The sequence below is a fragment of the Ammospiza nelsoni genome, chromosome 15, assembly GCF_027579445.1.
Source record: "Ammospiza nelsoni isolate bAmmNel1 chromosome 15, bAmmNel1.pri, whole genome shotgun sequence".
In the NCBI taxonomy this organism is placed as follows: domain Eukaryota; kingdom Metazoa; phylum Chordata; class Aves; order Passeriformes; family Passerellidae; genus Ammospiza; species Ammospiza nelsoni.
Window position 1 is genome coordinate 9,018,615 of NC_080647.1, and position 16,281 is coordinate 9,034,895.

The 16,281-nt window shown below is 49.0% G+C and overlaps 1 protein-coding gene across 1 annotated transcript in view; it reads right to left on the bottom strand.

The window, feature by feature from the left end:
* Positions 1-16,276, bottom strand: part of TMEM255A (transmembrane protein 255A) — a 24,977-nt gene extending 8,701 nt beyond the window's left edge. The window contains exons 1-6 of the mRNA XM_059483176.1: positions 16,180-16,276; positions 12,107-12,249; positions 7,640-7,702; positions 2,971-3,060; positions 1,150-1,212; positions 72-160 (exon numbers count right to left, since the gene is read on the bottom strand). Of these exons, the coding sequence (XP_059339159.1) occupies positions 72-160; positions 1,150-1,212; positions 2,971-3,060; positions 7,640-7,702; positions 12,107-12,249; positions 16,180-16,237 (506 nt within the window). The 5' untranslated portion in view covers positions 16,238-16,276. The remainder of the gene's footprint in view (positions 1-71; positions 161-1,149; positions 1,213-2,970; positions 3,061-7,639; positions 7,703-12,106; positions 12,250-16,179) is intronic.
* Positions 16,277-16,281: the final 5 nt, after the last annotated feature.

Here is a 16,281-nt window from a genome sequence, read left to right on the forward strand (position 1 = left end):
AGCTGCAAGCTATTGCAAGGAGCATGACCACTGCTCCCGTCCCAGGGCCAGGAGTGGCATTTTTGGCTTACTTCCCACAGTTGTACAGGTCACAGCAGAAGCAGGTGTTGGTTTTTATTTTCGGCGTGCAGGGGGCACGGCGCTGTGGGTGACAGACCGCCTGCATGAACACAGAAAAAAACACATAAAGCACAGAACGACACCATCCCCAAAGACAGTTCCTGCTGCTGTCTGGCCTGCTCTACATGTAGAATTCTCAGTGATCTCCACATCAGCCCCAGGCAGATTTTTTCTTCCTTATCTTGCTCTCACAAAGCCCTGCTATGGGAACAGAGATGCACTCGGCTGGAGCAGAGCAGTTTGCTTTTGCTATGGGGAGCTCACAGACAGCAAGTGCCTGCAGAGGAAGGAGATTCTGCAACTCCTGCCAGCAGCCAGGGCCTTGCTGAACCAACCCAACTCATCCCAGGGCAAGGCAGAGCAGAGAGCTGTCAACAGCATGGCCCAGACTGAGAGCAGATTCCAACAGTGCTGCAGAACTGACCAAAGTATTCATTGTGCATGCCTGAGGGTGGTAACACACATGGACAGTCCTCAGCCTGATAAGAGAGTGGACCACTCCCACTACACAGTTAAATATGTAGCATTTAACTTTGCACCCTCAAGCAGGCCTTCTAATTTGGTGTATAATGGTTATTCAGAACTACCTAACTACCTGTGGACTTGTGAGGAAAGCTCTGAGAGACAATCAGAGCTCAGCAAAGGCAGCAGACATCCACACACACTATCAGTATGTGGCAGGATCATCCCCAGCAGGTTTCTCTTTGGAGAAGACAACAGGAGAGGTGCAGAAACTGGTACTTGTTGCTCAAGTACACAGAAATTATTGCTGTCTGAAACCTTAACCCACCACCCAGCTCCTATGGATGCACACCTGAAGACCTAGAGAAACTGGTGAATTTTCCTATCCTACACTCCCTTCTCTCCATCTGCTCTGTTCTCTACATGGAGAACCCCCCTCCCGAGCGCTCCAGCACGCTGCTCCCACCCCAGGCCCAGCCTCCCACCCCCTCCAGGACACCGCAGCAGGTTTCTGCCCCTGCTCCAAGCCTCTGGCCCTTGGCAGGGCGCAGCAGGGGCTGCTCTCACCTCGGGTGGGGTGGTGCTCTTGGAGTAGTACTGGCAGCGCCCCGCGTACAGCGGCCGCAGGTCCTGCAGAGACAAAGCACCAGGCTCAGCCCTGCAGCAAACCAAACTCACCAAAGGGGCTGGGGAAGGCAACAGGTTTTAGAGACCCCGATCTCATGCCAGCACCCCAGTGCAGCCAGAGCTGTGCTGCCCCCACCCCAGTGCCCTGGGTGATGTTTAACCCTGGTCCTTGGAGCCATGAAATCGTCACAGCCAGCATGGGAGGAGCAGTCTCTTGAGCTGGGCTCTTTGGGTGGCAGTGGCCATCCTGAACTGAACAGACACATCCCAGGTCTGCTTGACCTATTTCTGAGGGCCCTTCTTGCTGAATCATAGCAATTTTCCATTAATTGTTCACAAATTTGTCCTTCCTGTACTCTTCAGTGTCTTGTGGGAAGGCTCTGGAGGATCATCAACATTCCAGCCTGCAAGGAGGCATTAATGGCTCCCTTTGTGGCAGCTGTATCTCCAAGGCAAAGCCCGGTGGAAAGCAATGCCAGACCGGTATCCACATCAGCGAGCCCTTCCCAGGAGCAGCCAGACCGGCTCTCCAGGTGCCTGAGCCAAAGCCCGGGCTGGCAGGGCAGTGGCGGCAGCTGGCAACAGGAACAATCCCTTGGGCTGGCATGGCAGGAGCACGTTTCAGCAAGGTGGTTGCATTTTTGGACTGTCAGGCGCTAAAGTGAGGCCAACAGCCCATCTGTTCATCAAGAGGCACAAACCAAAGCCTCTCTCTGTCACCACAGCTGCTCAGCTCTGGGTGCCTCAGCCACCCCCAGTGCCAGCCAGGAGGAGCTGCCAGCCCGTGCCACAGCCCAACCCACGAGGTCACACCCTCGCAAAGGGGATCAGACATGGCCCAGACTTGCTGGTTTCATCCAGACAGACAGACGGACACCCATCACACACGTGAGAGGAGCTGCCCTTTGCTCTGCCAGCAAATCCTGCCTCCAACCACCCTTCCACACTGGAATACTCAGGGGCAGGAAAGAAGGGCCAGCTTCACAAGGAGCATAGCCAGCCAGCTGACACAGGGAGTTTCCATTTCATGGGTAATTCTGACCTTCTGAGATTCCTTTCCATTCTCATACAAATAAACTCCAAATCTGTATTTTTATTCCCTTTTTGCCAAGAATTTAAAAAAAAGTCATCAAACTGCAGAGCTGCAGGACAAAAAACTATTTGCAGTTAAAATTTCAATCAAAAAGCTGAAATGGAATTATGTCTTTATTTCTATACTAATAACTAAAGCTTCTGCACATCCCACTGTACTAGGGATTGGTCATGACAGCAGTAGCTCATAATTTTTTAAGTCACCAAATGGAAACTGAGAACCTACTGCAAATGTTTCTTGTTTATACTGTAATGCTTCAGTGAGCTTCATATCAAATTGCTTCATTCTACTACAGCATCCAGTGATTCCCTCTGCATTAAGAACCAGCTCTGCCAACATTTAAAACAAAATAGATGCTACTGCTCATATCTTGTCCCTTGGCAAGAGCTGTAATTCACATTACATCTTAAGTGTTCTCATACTCAATAAACACATAAAGCAAAAAAAGAAAAAAACCCAAAGAAAAGCTTTAAGATCTTAGTGCTTTCTACTCATTTAAATTTTTTTTTAAATGATACATTTTTTCTAAAGCTTGTGATTTAAAGCAGCACTCAGCACATGATACACATTTACAGGGTTGGATGTGGGCTGATCCAGGCTTGCAGACCCATCAGTTGTTTTCTCAGAGTACAAGCACTGCAGGGCTGTGTTTCCCTGGCAGCACTTACGATGTGTCTGGCAGCAAAGACGCCGTCCACAATGGCACAGCAGAACGCGGCGATCACACCAAAGCTGATGAACACGATCGATGCAACCAGCTGAGAAAGGAAAACAAAGCAAAGTGTCACCTGCCTCCCACAGCCGAGAGATCAGTGCCCTTCCACAGGGCCATGTGATGCACAGTGATGAGCCCTGCAGCAAGCAGTGACCCAGATGCTGGCCCGGCTGCACAGCCTGCCCTGGCTGAAGGCACTGGGTGTGTGCTTCTGCCCTGGCAGCAGTAGGAGCATTGTGCCAGACTGGCTCTCTGGGGACTTGATAGAGTAATGCAGGTTCTTCATCACTCTAGTAGGCTAAACTTGAGCTGAGGATACACCTCCTCTTCTGGCTGCTGCTGTCCTTAACTCTCCCCATGAGAGACAGAGGATTTCTCCTCTCCTCACCCTGCAGGGCCGTGGGGAGCTGCTCCTGTGAGCACTTCTGAGCTGTGAGGATGCAGAGACTGCAGAGTGTGAGCCTCTCTGCTGGGACTGTGCCCTCAGGGAGCAGCCCCTGGATGCAGGCACAGGCACAGAGCCATGAGAGCAGAGGGCAGTGCCCAGCCCATGCCATGGGTGCTGCACACACTCCCTGCCTGGCTGGGCTCCTGGTGCCAGGCTGTGCCAAGCACAGTCCATCCAGCTCCTGGAGAGACCCTTCCCTCCATCTGCAGCTTGACAAGGGCAGTCACACAGGCATGACCCTTTTCCAGTGGCCCCATCCTGCCCATTAAAATTAGGGTGAAAGCATTCAGAGGGTAAAGCAGAAGTAATCTCCAGTCCAGGTACGAGAAGCAGTGTCTATTCCCACCATGACACTTCAAACACCACCTCTGCCAAGAGCCCTGCTCAGCTGGGGGAGCCTGCAGCAGTGCTGACACAGCCCCTGCCACACCTGGACTCAGCCCAGCTGCTCCCAGCACTGATCCCAATCCTCTGCCAAAGCACACTGGGGGTATCAGCAGGGCTGCAGGGGGAGGGCAAGCACAGCACTCAGACAGCCAGGGTCACCAAATGCAGCTTGGGGACAGCTTTCAATATCAATTCACATGTATTGAAACACACTATTTCAATATATTGACAGTATTTCAGTGTAAAGAACAGGATGCTCCCTGGTGGCTTTCCAACTCTGGTGACTGAAACCTTCAAGTGTCAGCTGCTGGCAGCTGTAAGAACTATTTCTCCATGAGTACAAAGGTGACTCTGATCATGGGGGACTGCAAGCAATAGTAAAAATATCTACAGCCCAAATACAAAGCTAAGAGTTAGTCTGGCCAGCACTGACAGATACCTCAGGTCTCCTGACTTGGGGATGTTTGTTTTAAAGGTCCAGGTACTAAGTTTGCTTGAAAACCTTGGCTCCTGCCACTGCCCAAGACTACAGCTCTCTGAAGGACAAAACAACCCCCAGACAAATACAATCCAGAAGGATCATATGTGTGTTTTTAAAACACCTCAGGATTTTTAGGTTAATCACACTGTTATCTACATCTCCCTAGGTGAGAACAGATCTTGTTCCAGTAACCTCATGTACAGACCAGATCAGCTCAAACAATGACTGGAGATGCCAGAGGGTTCACTTGAGGCAGTGGAAATGGTTTACTTAAAAATGAGAGAAAATAAAATGGTTTTCTAGATGAGGCAAGCATTCAAGGCACAGCATTCACTGGACTGCAGCAGCAGAGAGAGCAGGCTGTGGAAGGATCCCAGGCACCACGTGAAGGTGCCGTGACCACACCAGTGCAATATTGGATGCTGTGCCACAGCAATATTGGATGCTGTGCCACAGAGTACTTGCAGATGGCAGCAGGTGACAAGTATTCCAGGGCCAGATCCCACAGTGACCCTGTTTCTGTCAGCTGTGAACTCCTGCATTTCTGCCCCACTCAGCCCCACCCTTGGCGTGCCTGGATCCCAACTCACACCATCCATTACAGGGTCACTGTCTCACTACCAAACCAGGGAAACCACACAGGCACAGAAAGTCCACTTTTAGTGGAAAACACAAGGTTTACTGTCCTTTGTTTCATACACACATGAAAGAGGATATTTGCCCTAAATAGCATGAGCCTTGAGCCTTAGAGATGGGAAGTGAGCCAAACACTAAATATATACAATTAGGGAATTTGTCAGTCATCTCTGCTCAGGACAGGAGCTGCTAATATGGTAGTTTAAAATAAATACAAAGTTAACGATACTTTCATAACAGCCCTACCAAGAGGTAAGTATATGATGCTCACTTTATTTACATACAGTTTTCTCCCTCTCAGATGTAGAAAGAAGAAAGAAAAGCCTGAAAACCAAACACTGTGAATTTATGGTAAAGGAAAAAAATCAAACAGCAAATAGAAACATACAAATGGAAAGGAATGAATAATAAGAAATATCTTTAAGAAGAATGTCTTTACAAACAAACTGTGGGCCTGATGGTAGATAAGGCCAGATATGGAGAGGAGAAAGAAGCAATGGGGGGAACCATAAATTCCATAGGAATTCCACTAATTGACACAGACTGTTACTGGAGACTGTGCTAAATCTCTGGATTTAGAGAGAAAGAACAGAGACACAAGGAAGAAGAAAAACAGGGGGGGTATACATTAGAAGGGGGTGTTAGGTGTTTTGGGAAATCTAACACCTCTCATGCACCTCAGCCAATGGGGAAAGAGAGAGGGAAATGAGGCTGGGAAATGAGGATAAAAAAGAGGCTTTGTCCCCTAAAAATTTTGAGAGACCCCAGGGGAAATGACCCATGGCCTCTCCCTTTATTCAATAAAGTTACAGGACTCCTCTGTCTCCTTTTGGACATAAATCTCTAGTGTTTGTGGATTAATTTTCTTGACAAAATTAATTTTAAAAATCCCAGTTTTCAAGTTGCCAACAAGATTATTATTTTTGATTTGGGGTTGATAATGCTGTTACTGTAGCAAGCAGAAGTCCCTCTCTAAGCTGTGAGTTATTATTGACTGATCCTCACTCGTGTAACTCCAGAGGAAGTCAGCAACACCCAGCAGCATCCAGACAGCAAAAGACAAACTTGGTTTGGACAGGGCAGGAGTGTCCTGGGCTGAGGTGCCCTTTAGGTGATGGTACAGCCCCAGATGGGCTGTGAAGGTGCTGGTTCCTACTCTTCCATGGCACAGCTGGCTGCCATAAAGGTGTGTAAACTGCTGGCTCCTCACTTGGAAGTGCTGAGGGGGCAGTGGGTGTGTGCCAGAGCTGCCTGGGCACAAAAGATCTCCCTTCCCTTCTGGGGCATGGCATGGAAGTCAGTGCACCTGGGTGGGAAACCCAGAGAGGTCTGTTCCTGACAGCAGCCTGGGGGAGTGGGAATGCTCCTGCAGGTGAGTTCTCCCCATCAGCCTCACTGGCTCCCTCCACTGCTCACACCCACCAGGGTCAGACAGGTGTTCTGTCACCTCTCAGACAGGAACTGCACCAGAACACAGCTGCACAAGCTGCACTTGCACCAGAACACAGCTGCACAAGCTGCACTTGCACCAGAACACAGCTGCACAAGCTGCTTGCGGCTTTTCTGCCTTCAGCTGCACAACAAGCCAGGCCAAGGCTGCCTTTTAGCAAAGCAGGACACAGGGGAAGTGTAGAGAGGTTGTAAAAAAATAAATCCTCCACGGCCAGTGGTATCATGGAAACATGCAATGGACAAAGCTGCCACTGTGAAGTGCTCCTGGGTAAGGGGGACATGTGACTAAAGCACAGGGACAATAAGTGACAGCTCCTGCGTGTCCTCTCTGCCATCAGAGTGGAGACAGCTTGCTGCCAGCCCAGGCAGCAGTGATGCAATCCCTGCAAAGCTGGGTCATGAATGTTTTTTAGGACACAAAATGACAGAGAGATGAAAAGAATAAGCTCAGGCCACCCAGGGCTCTTCAGAATAATCAAACAAGCCAGAGCCACACTGTCACTCGTGGGCACTCCTGTGAAGAGCCCAGGACTGGCACAATATCACAATACGGTCATTGCTCAAACAGACACTGACATGCTGCTAATACATGATGAGCAAGAGGCTGAAACCCTGCTAGGGCAGAAAGAAAAGGAATGCGTTGCTCTTGCAGAGCCAGGGTGAAAACAACACAAATATCCACTGGGAAACCCACCTGCCCTGCACCCTGTCTGACGGTGGGACAGGCAAATGTCATCTCCTGCAGGGAGAGTCTGCCTCACCCTCTCCTCCATGCAGGGAGCCTGCTGTGTGCAAGGCAAAGCAGCACCGAGGCAGACTCTGGGTTTGGACAGGAATTTCTCCCATCTGCCCTTGCAGAACCTGCCTTGGCCTCGTTCAGCAGCACACAGGGCTAACCTGAGCCCTGAGCCCCTCCAGCCCTGCCCCAGCAGGCAGCAGGACAGGCTGCAGGGACAACCCAGCCCCTGGGCCCTCTGCAGCCCCAGGGCAGCAAGGCTGGAGGGATCTCACTGCCAGGGCCTGGGGCATTGCTCTCCTGAGTGAGGCAGGAGCCAGAGTGCCCAGGGAGCTGCTCCTGGGCTGCCAGGAACCAGCCCCAGCTCTCAGGAGGTATGCAACACTACCCTGGAAGAGGTAGGAAAACCTAAAATAATACTCTTTACATGCGGTATTTGAGTTATTGTCATTTTTAAAGGAAAGTTTTTATAAAGAACTTACCATTTGTCTTTTGTTCTCTATCAAGTTTGATCCGATTATTCCAAGGAACGACCCAAAACCAAGCTGCAAAACAATGTATTGTTAGCATTTAGTTCAGGATGATACCCAACATATTTTTCAAACAGACAGAACACAATTAAATCCAGAAGAAGCAAAAGAACATTCTGCTGATGTGTGAGCTCTTTTCCTTCAGCAAGAAATCAGTGGAGTCTCTCACTAGCAGGAACTATCAGGTGTAGCCACATATGACACTAAAAGCGTGTGTAAAACCAAAAGGATGAGTTCTGAATTCCATGCCCCCAGTGCTGAGCAAAGGCTGGTGGATGAGGATGTGCACTGGGGTCTTGAAGCAACCCTACAAACACCCAGGAGCCTCCAGATGCAAACCTAGCAGGACTGGTGCACTAAAACCTGCAGGACCAGGTTTCTGTGACCTCACTGAGCTTGTGAGCAACCACCTCAACTCTCAACTCTGAGAGCTCCACAATGTGAAGCATGAAATAAAGGAAATTTATATTTTGGAAGATATAGCAGTTTCCTGTCTTCTCTTACTCCTCCCTCATTTCCAGGGGTGAGGATGCATCAGCCAGGCTGTTCTACCAGAAGAGCTCACACTGGCCCAAAAGAATAAGGCACTGCAGCTAAAGCATCATCTGTTCTGTAACTCACAACACTCATTTCAGCTCACTGAAGTCAGCCAGGAGGGCAATTTCCCACCTCCCTTCTCCATAGCCTTAATCTACACTAAGAAGTTTCTAGGACAGAGCACACCTCAGCCAGGACAGAAACAGGCACTTCAAGCAGGAACCATGGACTAAGAGGGAAGATGTAAAAATAGAATTTGTCACACTGAGAAAGGGCTTTGGTTGGTGTAGAGCACATTCAACTCCACTTCCATGGGCTGGCAAAATGAAAAACACAGCAAAAGTCCTACAGCTGGATCTGTCATGCTAAAGAGAGGCAAATCCAGACAACAGAGCAAGGGCCAGTGAAGATCCCTGTGAGAATGCCCAGTAATTGGCCAACTCCCCAGGAAGAAAAACAAGGCATGAGACAAGCTGTAGTGATTCAAAAATGAGTCAACTAACCTGGAATCAGTACTTTGAGATGCAGGAACAGAAGACAAAGGTTTGATGAATCCAGTGCTAACAGGCAGAGGCATGTGCAGAGATCAGCAGACACAGATGTGATGTAAACTTGGGCTTCAGTCTCCCCTTGCCCTGCTTGAGCCCAGCAGCCTTTGGAGCAGTGCTGCAGGCAGGGAGGGCAGCTGGCTGAGCAGCAGGGATTAAAGTGGAGCAGCTGATGAGGCTGCTGCTCCCCCACTGCCTGGCTGGCACTCTGAGCCCCTGCAGAGCCCTGTCCCCACACCTGGCACAGTGAAGCCAGGGTCTGCTTACCCCTGGAGTGACAAACAGGCAGGGCAGAGACCCAGGGCACTGCTGAACTGCCCCACGCTGACCTGCCAGTGCTTCTGGGATTATCATTTAGCTCAGGCAAACAACACACCCACCTTCCTCAAGTAACAGATTTATAGTTCAAGTCCAAGCAAAAAAAAAAATAAATTGGGAGATCCAGGTGTAATTTTCAATCCCGTGATATTTAGCAGAAGGAACTTGTGTGGTAACACACACCCAAGGCAAATGCTCAAGAAAAATGTTTTGTGCCCTTTGAGCTTTAAGAGAAATATCCACGTGGTGTTTCAGAGCAGCCTCAAAATAAAAAGTGAAATGCTTTAGATAATTTAAGATAATTCAAAAAGAAGAAATTAGAGCAAGTCTGTACATCCAGCAGGTGAAGACCAGATAAATTAGTGGATTCTCATTAACAGGAATTCTCATTGCACTAATGGAAGAACTACTCATTCTTTCACGGATGGGACAAAGAGATCTCAGTAATGCTCCTCAGATACATCATTTATTTGCTGGTGGATGTGATCCCCTGATATATCTGTCTGAAAGGAGGACAAGACACAAAGTGAATGTGCTTTTCCAGAGTAAAGCCCCAAGCCAACATCCTTGGCAAGGAACCATCACAGAGGAGGTTTGCCAGGGCAAGCCCAAGAAAGGTCAGTAATTCACACAGATTCTGGCAGCTGCTGGAACTTGAAGACAACAACAGATCTCACAGCCTCACTTCCACAGGGCTCCTTGTTTTCTGCACCTGGGCATCTGCTGAACATCACTGCTGTGCTCTGGGCTCCCCTGTCCAGCTCAGTCATCCAGGCACAGGTGAGGACATTTCCCACACAGACACAGCTCAGGGATTCCCGGATGCAGCTGGGAAGGTCTGGGTGGTCATGGAGGAGGGTGAAGGCACCCTGGATACAGGATGTCACTGAACCCTCTGCTTCAGCTTCTCCAGTTCTATCAATGAGGAACTGAGCTGCTAGAGGAAAAAAACCAAACAACTTCAAACCCTCAAAAAACCCAACCAAAAAAAACCCTACTGATGTGTGGGAGGTCTCCAGTGCCTGGTTCTGTCCTTCTTTGGAAGCAGAGGCCTGGGAAGATAATCCCCTGCATTGAAGCAAACATCTTTGCATCTTCCTCCTCTCACAAGAGGTGCTTGCCCAAGAAACACAAGCTGAAGGAGGAAAGAAGGAAGGGTGGTTTAGGCATGGCAGCAATGAGACATGTGATGTCTGAGCTCAAGAAGAATTTGGACAATGCCTCAAGCACATGGTGTGATTCCTGGGGCTGTCCTGGAGTTGGGCTTGATTATTCTGATGGATGTCTTCTAGCTCAGAGTATCCTGTGACTTTATGATTCTGTGCTCCATAAGATGATTCCAGCCATGGAACTGCTCCACACAGAGAAGTCACCCAGCACACAAAGAAACTTCTGGCTCTATCTGCTTGAGGACAGCTCATGGAACGCTCATTCACTGCAGCCAGCCCTTTTTCCCCAGTAAAGGGAGAAATCCCAGCTTGTTATGAAACATCAGCTATTTTAAGCACCTTCTGAAGCACCCAGCAGCACACTGCAATGTTTCCCTGTGCAGCGAGACAGGTGAGGTCATCACACATTTCCACAGAGCAGATTAATGAACCCAGGTGGGGAATTTGGTGACAAACACAAATTGCCAGGGTGCCTCTGAATAAAGAAACTCATCGCCCTTCCCAAGCCCAGGACTTCATTAATTCCTTGAGCAGACAAAGCCTCGGAAAAGCGAAAGGGATGCTGACGTTCCCGGGCCATAAATAGCTCAGAGATGTCAGGGGGACGTGAGCAGCAGACTCTGCCCATTTGCATCATCTGCAGGACCTGCTCTGGAGCACGAGGCTCAGCTCAGGCTGGCACAGTGCAGAGTAGGTGGGGAGAGTCTGGAGCCAGTCTGTCATCTTTCCCAACACCTTCCTTCCATTCCACTTCTCTTCAAAAGAGATCAGGCCTAAATGCAGGAGATACTGGGACAAGCCAGAAAACCTAAACCAAAGAGGCCCAACATGATCTGTAAGCATGATCCACACTGCAATGGCTGTAAAGGGGCTTTAGAAGAACGTGGGCACTGAAAGTATAAACCTCCCTGAGACCAGCAATGCCAAACAGCAATAAGACAAGAACAAGTCCCCACCTGGTTTTCTGGAATGGTTTCATGCCTCCAAATTCAAGGTTCCAAATCAAATGTGCAGCATCCTACAGCTGTTACACCAAGAGCTTCTGGCTGGGGCTACTGGCTGCATTTAATCTGCTGAGACACCTAATTTGATTGTAGTTCAGTGCTTCTTTTTCAGCATGTCTCAGACATGCACAGGAACAGAGCAGGAACTGCTGTCCTGCTTTTATTAGACCTCTGCTCCTGCCAGGAGGGTTGTGACATACCTGCCCCTCGTGCTTCTGTAAGACAGCATACATCTAATGGCAGGAAGGCTGGACACCTGTGGTCTTCTCTAAATTAAGCCATGTGAAGCTAAAAGATGTTTCTTTCCCATTTTCAGCTGCTGGTAACAAAAAAAGAAGAAATGGATGTGCTCATGGCTTTGATGTACATGCTCCCCTGGCAAGCTGCCACAGCTCCTCATCCAGGGACTCCAATTTGCTAAACACTTCTGCAAGGAAACTTTATGACCACAAGTTCATGTTACCAGTATTTCAAAACCTGCTCTCTCAACTGCTTTTGGCAGTAAGGTCCTTCTTTGCCTTACTTCTGCCTGGGCTTAGTGTGATCTACATAAACAAAGAAGTTCTAAATTTGCTTCAGCGGACATAAAATATATTTATCTGTCTCCCCACTAGCTCAAAATCAAGTTATTACCTAAGCTCAGAGGAAGCTGCCACTTGGATGGGATTTTTGCATGGGAATGTGCAGCAGGTGCAAAATAATAACGAAACAAATAAATCAGATGGTAATGAAGTAGTTGAGCAAAATATTCAGGACAAAATCACCCTTGACAACATTTTCAGCATTACAAGGGACTTTGTAGGCAATAAGTTTTCTAGACCTACCTAGGAGTTCTATACTTACAATAACCCCTGGGTAATAACCTCCAACAGTCACATTTTGGGTTCTTGTTGTAGCAGCTAGGCCCACCGTTAGAATTAACACTGACACAATGAGGAGAGTCACAGTTACGTAGAGGGAATTTCTTTTTCTTCTATTGAACGACCCTAAAAACACACACACACACAACAGAATTTGCTGATTCCATCTGGGGAGAGTCACAGGACCACAAATTTCTCCTCCCACTGCCAACCATGCCACGGTGAATTTCCCTTCTACTGGCTTGAGAATATTTTTGGGTTTGCCTGTCACTTTTCACCTTCACTAACATTGCTCTGACGTAGATGGAGAGAGCCTTAAGAGCTGCAGCTCTGCAAAGCTCATTTAGATACACTGGAGTCTCCCAGCCCCTCTAGCCTGGAGCAATTGAGCTAATGAGAAATATTCACATTAGACATTTATATACTTTCTGATCTGTCTACTTGCATCAGGCTAAATAACCCCACTGCATGCTGCTTGTTCTGAGAGGGGAATTTTGACTGTAATCATAAGGCATCCACAGTTTTCCATGCAAATAAGACATCACCACTAACAGCCACTTCTCCTCTACTTTCAGCAAGGACCAGGTATTTTTAGATGCTTGAATAATGAATTTGTGGATTAGTAAAACTCATGTACAGCTGCCTGATGATGAGGGTTTGGTTTTTTTTTTTCTATATTTATAGATCTCCCAAATGAGCATAAACATAAAAGAGTGATTCCACCAGCCAAGAGGAAAGCTGGCTGTGACACTACACTCAGCAACATCTTCAGGGTGTGTTTGGTCTGCATGTGCTTTGCCATCTTTGTGACACTTTGTAGAACAATCCTTTTGATCATATTCCATATATTACGTAGATACAACCCAGCACCTGCAAAATGGCTGGGGGGATAATGGATTGTAGGGGTCCCTGCCTGAATCTCTGTGGGCTGCTGGGCCATCCTGAATCCCTGAATACCCTGGGAAGGGTATTCCCAGCTCCCAGCACTTCTGTGGGGGTTTCAGAGAAGGGCAGGAACGTGTTTCAGGGACAAGGAGCAGCTTTCACCACTGCAGAGTGCATTCCCTAAAGAAACCACCCTGGGAATCTCCCTGGCAGCCTGGGCACAGTGAGGTGAAGGTGAAACACCTGCAGAAAGGCCCTGGGGGAAAGCTTGGTCCAGCCAAGCACAACCTCCTTGTCCAAGCTCTCCAGAAAGAGGAGCACAGCAGGCCCTGCTGGGCAGCTTTGTCTCACAGATGCACACCCAGGTGCCCCCAGGCCCTTCTGTAGGATCTGTGTATTTGTGCCCAGCAGATCCTTTCACCCAGCGATGATGCAGCCATGCCAACCCACACAGGCTGCTACAAACGAGCTCCCTCTCCAGGGAAAAGCCCAGCAGCTCCCCTGCTCCTCCACACCATCTCCAGCTCCAGCTCCAGGGGCTGTGCTGATGGCAGCAGGGCTCCCTCTCCATGCTCTGGGCTGCCATGGGCACAGGGCTGGGTCATTTCACCCACTGATGAGCTTGAAATCACAGACAAAACCACAGGCCAAACCTGGGGCTTAAAAACCCAACAGATGGAGAGCACAAAAACACAGAAGGGTAAGGTTGGAAAAGACCACTGGAGGTCATCTATTCCAACATGAAAGGCAAGAGAGGTCTATAAAACAAAATAAAGCACCATCCTTTCTGACTGACCTGCTGTCTCTGGAAGGAAAGCTCTCTACCCACAACCCTTCTGCTCATATTCCAGAGCACAGGTCTGACTGCACCACCGGGACATCACTGGTCCTAAGAGCAAGGAGCCTGACAACTGGCTATATAGTTGCAAATTTCAAACAAACAAAAAAAAAGCAAGACAGTTGCTAATAGCTAAATTAAATAGCTAGATAGTTGCTAATTTCAAACAAAAAATATTAAATAACTGCTCGAGAACCCCAAGATTTAGGCTGGGTATTTTATCAATGATCCTTAGTCTTTCAAGCCATGCTTTACAGGCTGGAGATAAAGGTATGTGACTGTTTGCTGCAGGTCACATTTGGGGTTACTCTCCTACATCTGCCAAATAAGTTAATAATAGAAAATCTAGGCTTCTAAATCACTCAAAAATCATTAAGATATGAAACCATTCTCTATGTACTGCCTCACAAATACCATCATTATGCCACACTTCAGTTTCAATGTAACCATTTAAATGCAAGTGTCCCATAAACATCTTAAAAATCCATAACAGTGGGACCAAAACTGGAGAAAATTTGCTGTTTCTTACACAGATGAGTTCTGAAAGGTGAGAAAGGACGAATCCATCTTGCTTCCACAGAATCACCAAACTTGTGATTACTGCTGTGGTTTGGGTGGCAATCGAGCGGAGGGTAAATGAGCCCAGCCAGTGTTCCTCACCCAGCTCTGGGGGGTGCAGATGTCTGCAGGGCATGGCTGGGGGTGCTGTGGGCACTCACACACCCCAGCCAGAGCTCCTGCACTGCCACCACAACTGCTGCAAAAAGTTACCACGAAAACCACTCTAAAAGGAGCATCTTGAAACACCATGTACAGATGCTGTATTTGTTTCAGTACCATCATGTTTTTCACTCAATTTCTATGCTGTTTCCCAGCTTAGGACTGCCACACACCAACATTCAATAGAGAACATAAACATAAGGTTTCAACTGGAAATTTTCTCAACGCTTTTCAATATTCCTCATAAGATTAAAAAAAAAAATATTTAAAACCTTTTATTTCAAGTTCAGACAAAATCAGCCATAATCTTCTAAACTGATATTGAAGAGATATGAAAGTGTGACTACCTCCATTTCAGCACTAAATTGGGATATTAGTTACATTTTTTCCTTCTCAGAAAACACCTTGCTATGCGTGTAGAGAGAAAGTGGTTTTGTACTTCTGTAAGGATGCCTGCAGCTGCTCCAGCATACAGACTCATACCCAGTATCTCTCTAATAGCTGCTGTAGGGCTGCTCTGACAAAATCCTCTCCCTCAATATTAATTTCTGCTGAAAGTATCCCCCACCAGATCATTTTCCTGTGTGCTCCTGAGCTTGGTACAGTTTATGCACAGAAGCTGAGCTACGGCAGCTTTGCCATCTCTGCTTTTAAGAGACAGCAATAGCCTTTTCTCTGGGATTTATCCCAAACAGATACCCCAAAACTTGCAGTGCTTACCACAACATAAGTAGACAAGGTGATCCAAAACACTGTGCTGAACTCAGGGAGCTGTAAAGAAATTTATGCCATCCATAGCCTGGCTATTGCTTTAGCTAACATGGCACTCCAAACGGGCACTGGTTTTAGAATGATCGTTTTTCTTTTAAGCATCAGAAACATCCTCTTGTTATATTTGCCCTACAAGCCACTCTAAAGACAAGGCTGTAGCAGGTTTTTCCAGATTACTTTAAAAGTTTGCAATAATGCATATCTTTGAACTGCCCTTGATTCACTTTTTTATTTTTTTCCCACGATTATTAGAAGAAAATGGACAAGATGGCACAGAAACACGACCGACTTCTCCATCTTGTTCTTTAGGGGAAAAGCCAGAAGCGAAGAATGGACACAGAGTAGCAGCTCAAGGAAGAAATCAGCTCCAACTCTTACCCCAGGAGAACCGGGGGCAGATGGCACCGAGCCTCCCCCTTCCCAGCCCCTCTCCTTTCGTCCCATTTTCTGCCACAAACGCGTCCCTCGGCTCGCTGTGACCCCCGGCTCCGGCTGCGGCCCGGCTGGCCCGGGCGGGGGCTGCGGGCTCGGGGCCGCTGGGAGGGAGCGAGGGGAAATCGCGGCGAGGGCCGGGGGGTCCCCGACCCCGCTGGGGCTGCGGGGGCAGCGGCCGCGCTCCGGAGGATGCTCCGTGCGGGACGCCCTGCCGCGGGTCCGGGTCCCGCCGCAGCGCCCGGGGCTGCGGGGACACGGCCGGAGCCGCGCTCGGCCGGCGGGAACGGCGGGGCGGGCGGGGGAACGGGGGCCGGCCCGGTCGCCGCAGCCCCGGATCGTCCCCGGAGCCCCGCACGGCCCCGCGGCCAACCCCGCGTCCCCCGGGATCCCCCCGGTACCGCACTCACCCACGGAGTCGGGCAGGGCCACGCCGGCCGGGCGCTGCTGAGTCAGGGACTGCCGCATGCTGCCGCCGCTCCCGCCGCAGCCCGCGGGCCACGGCGGCGGCA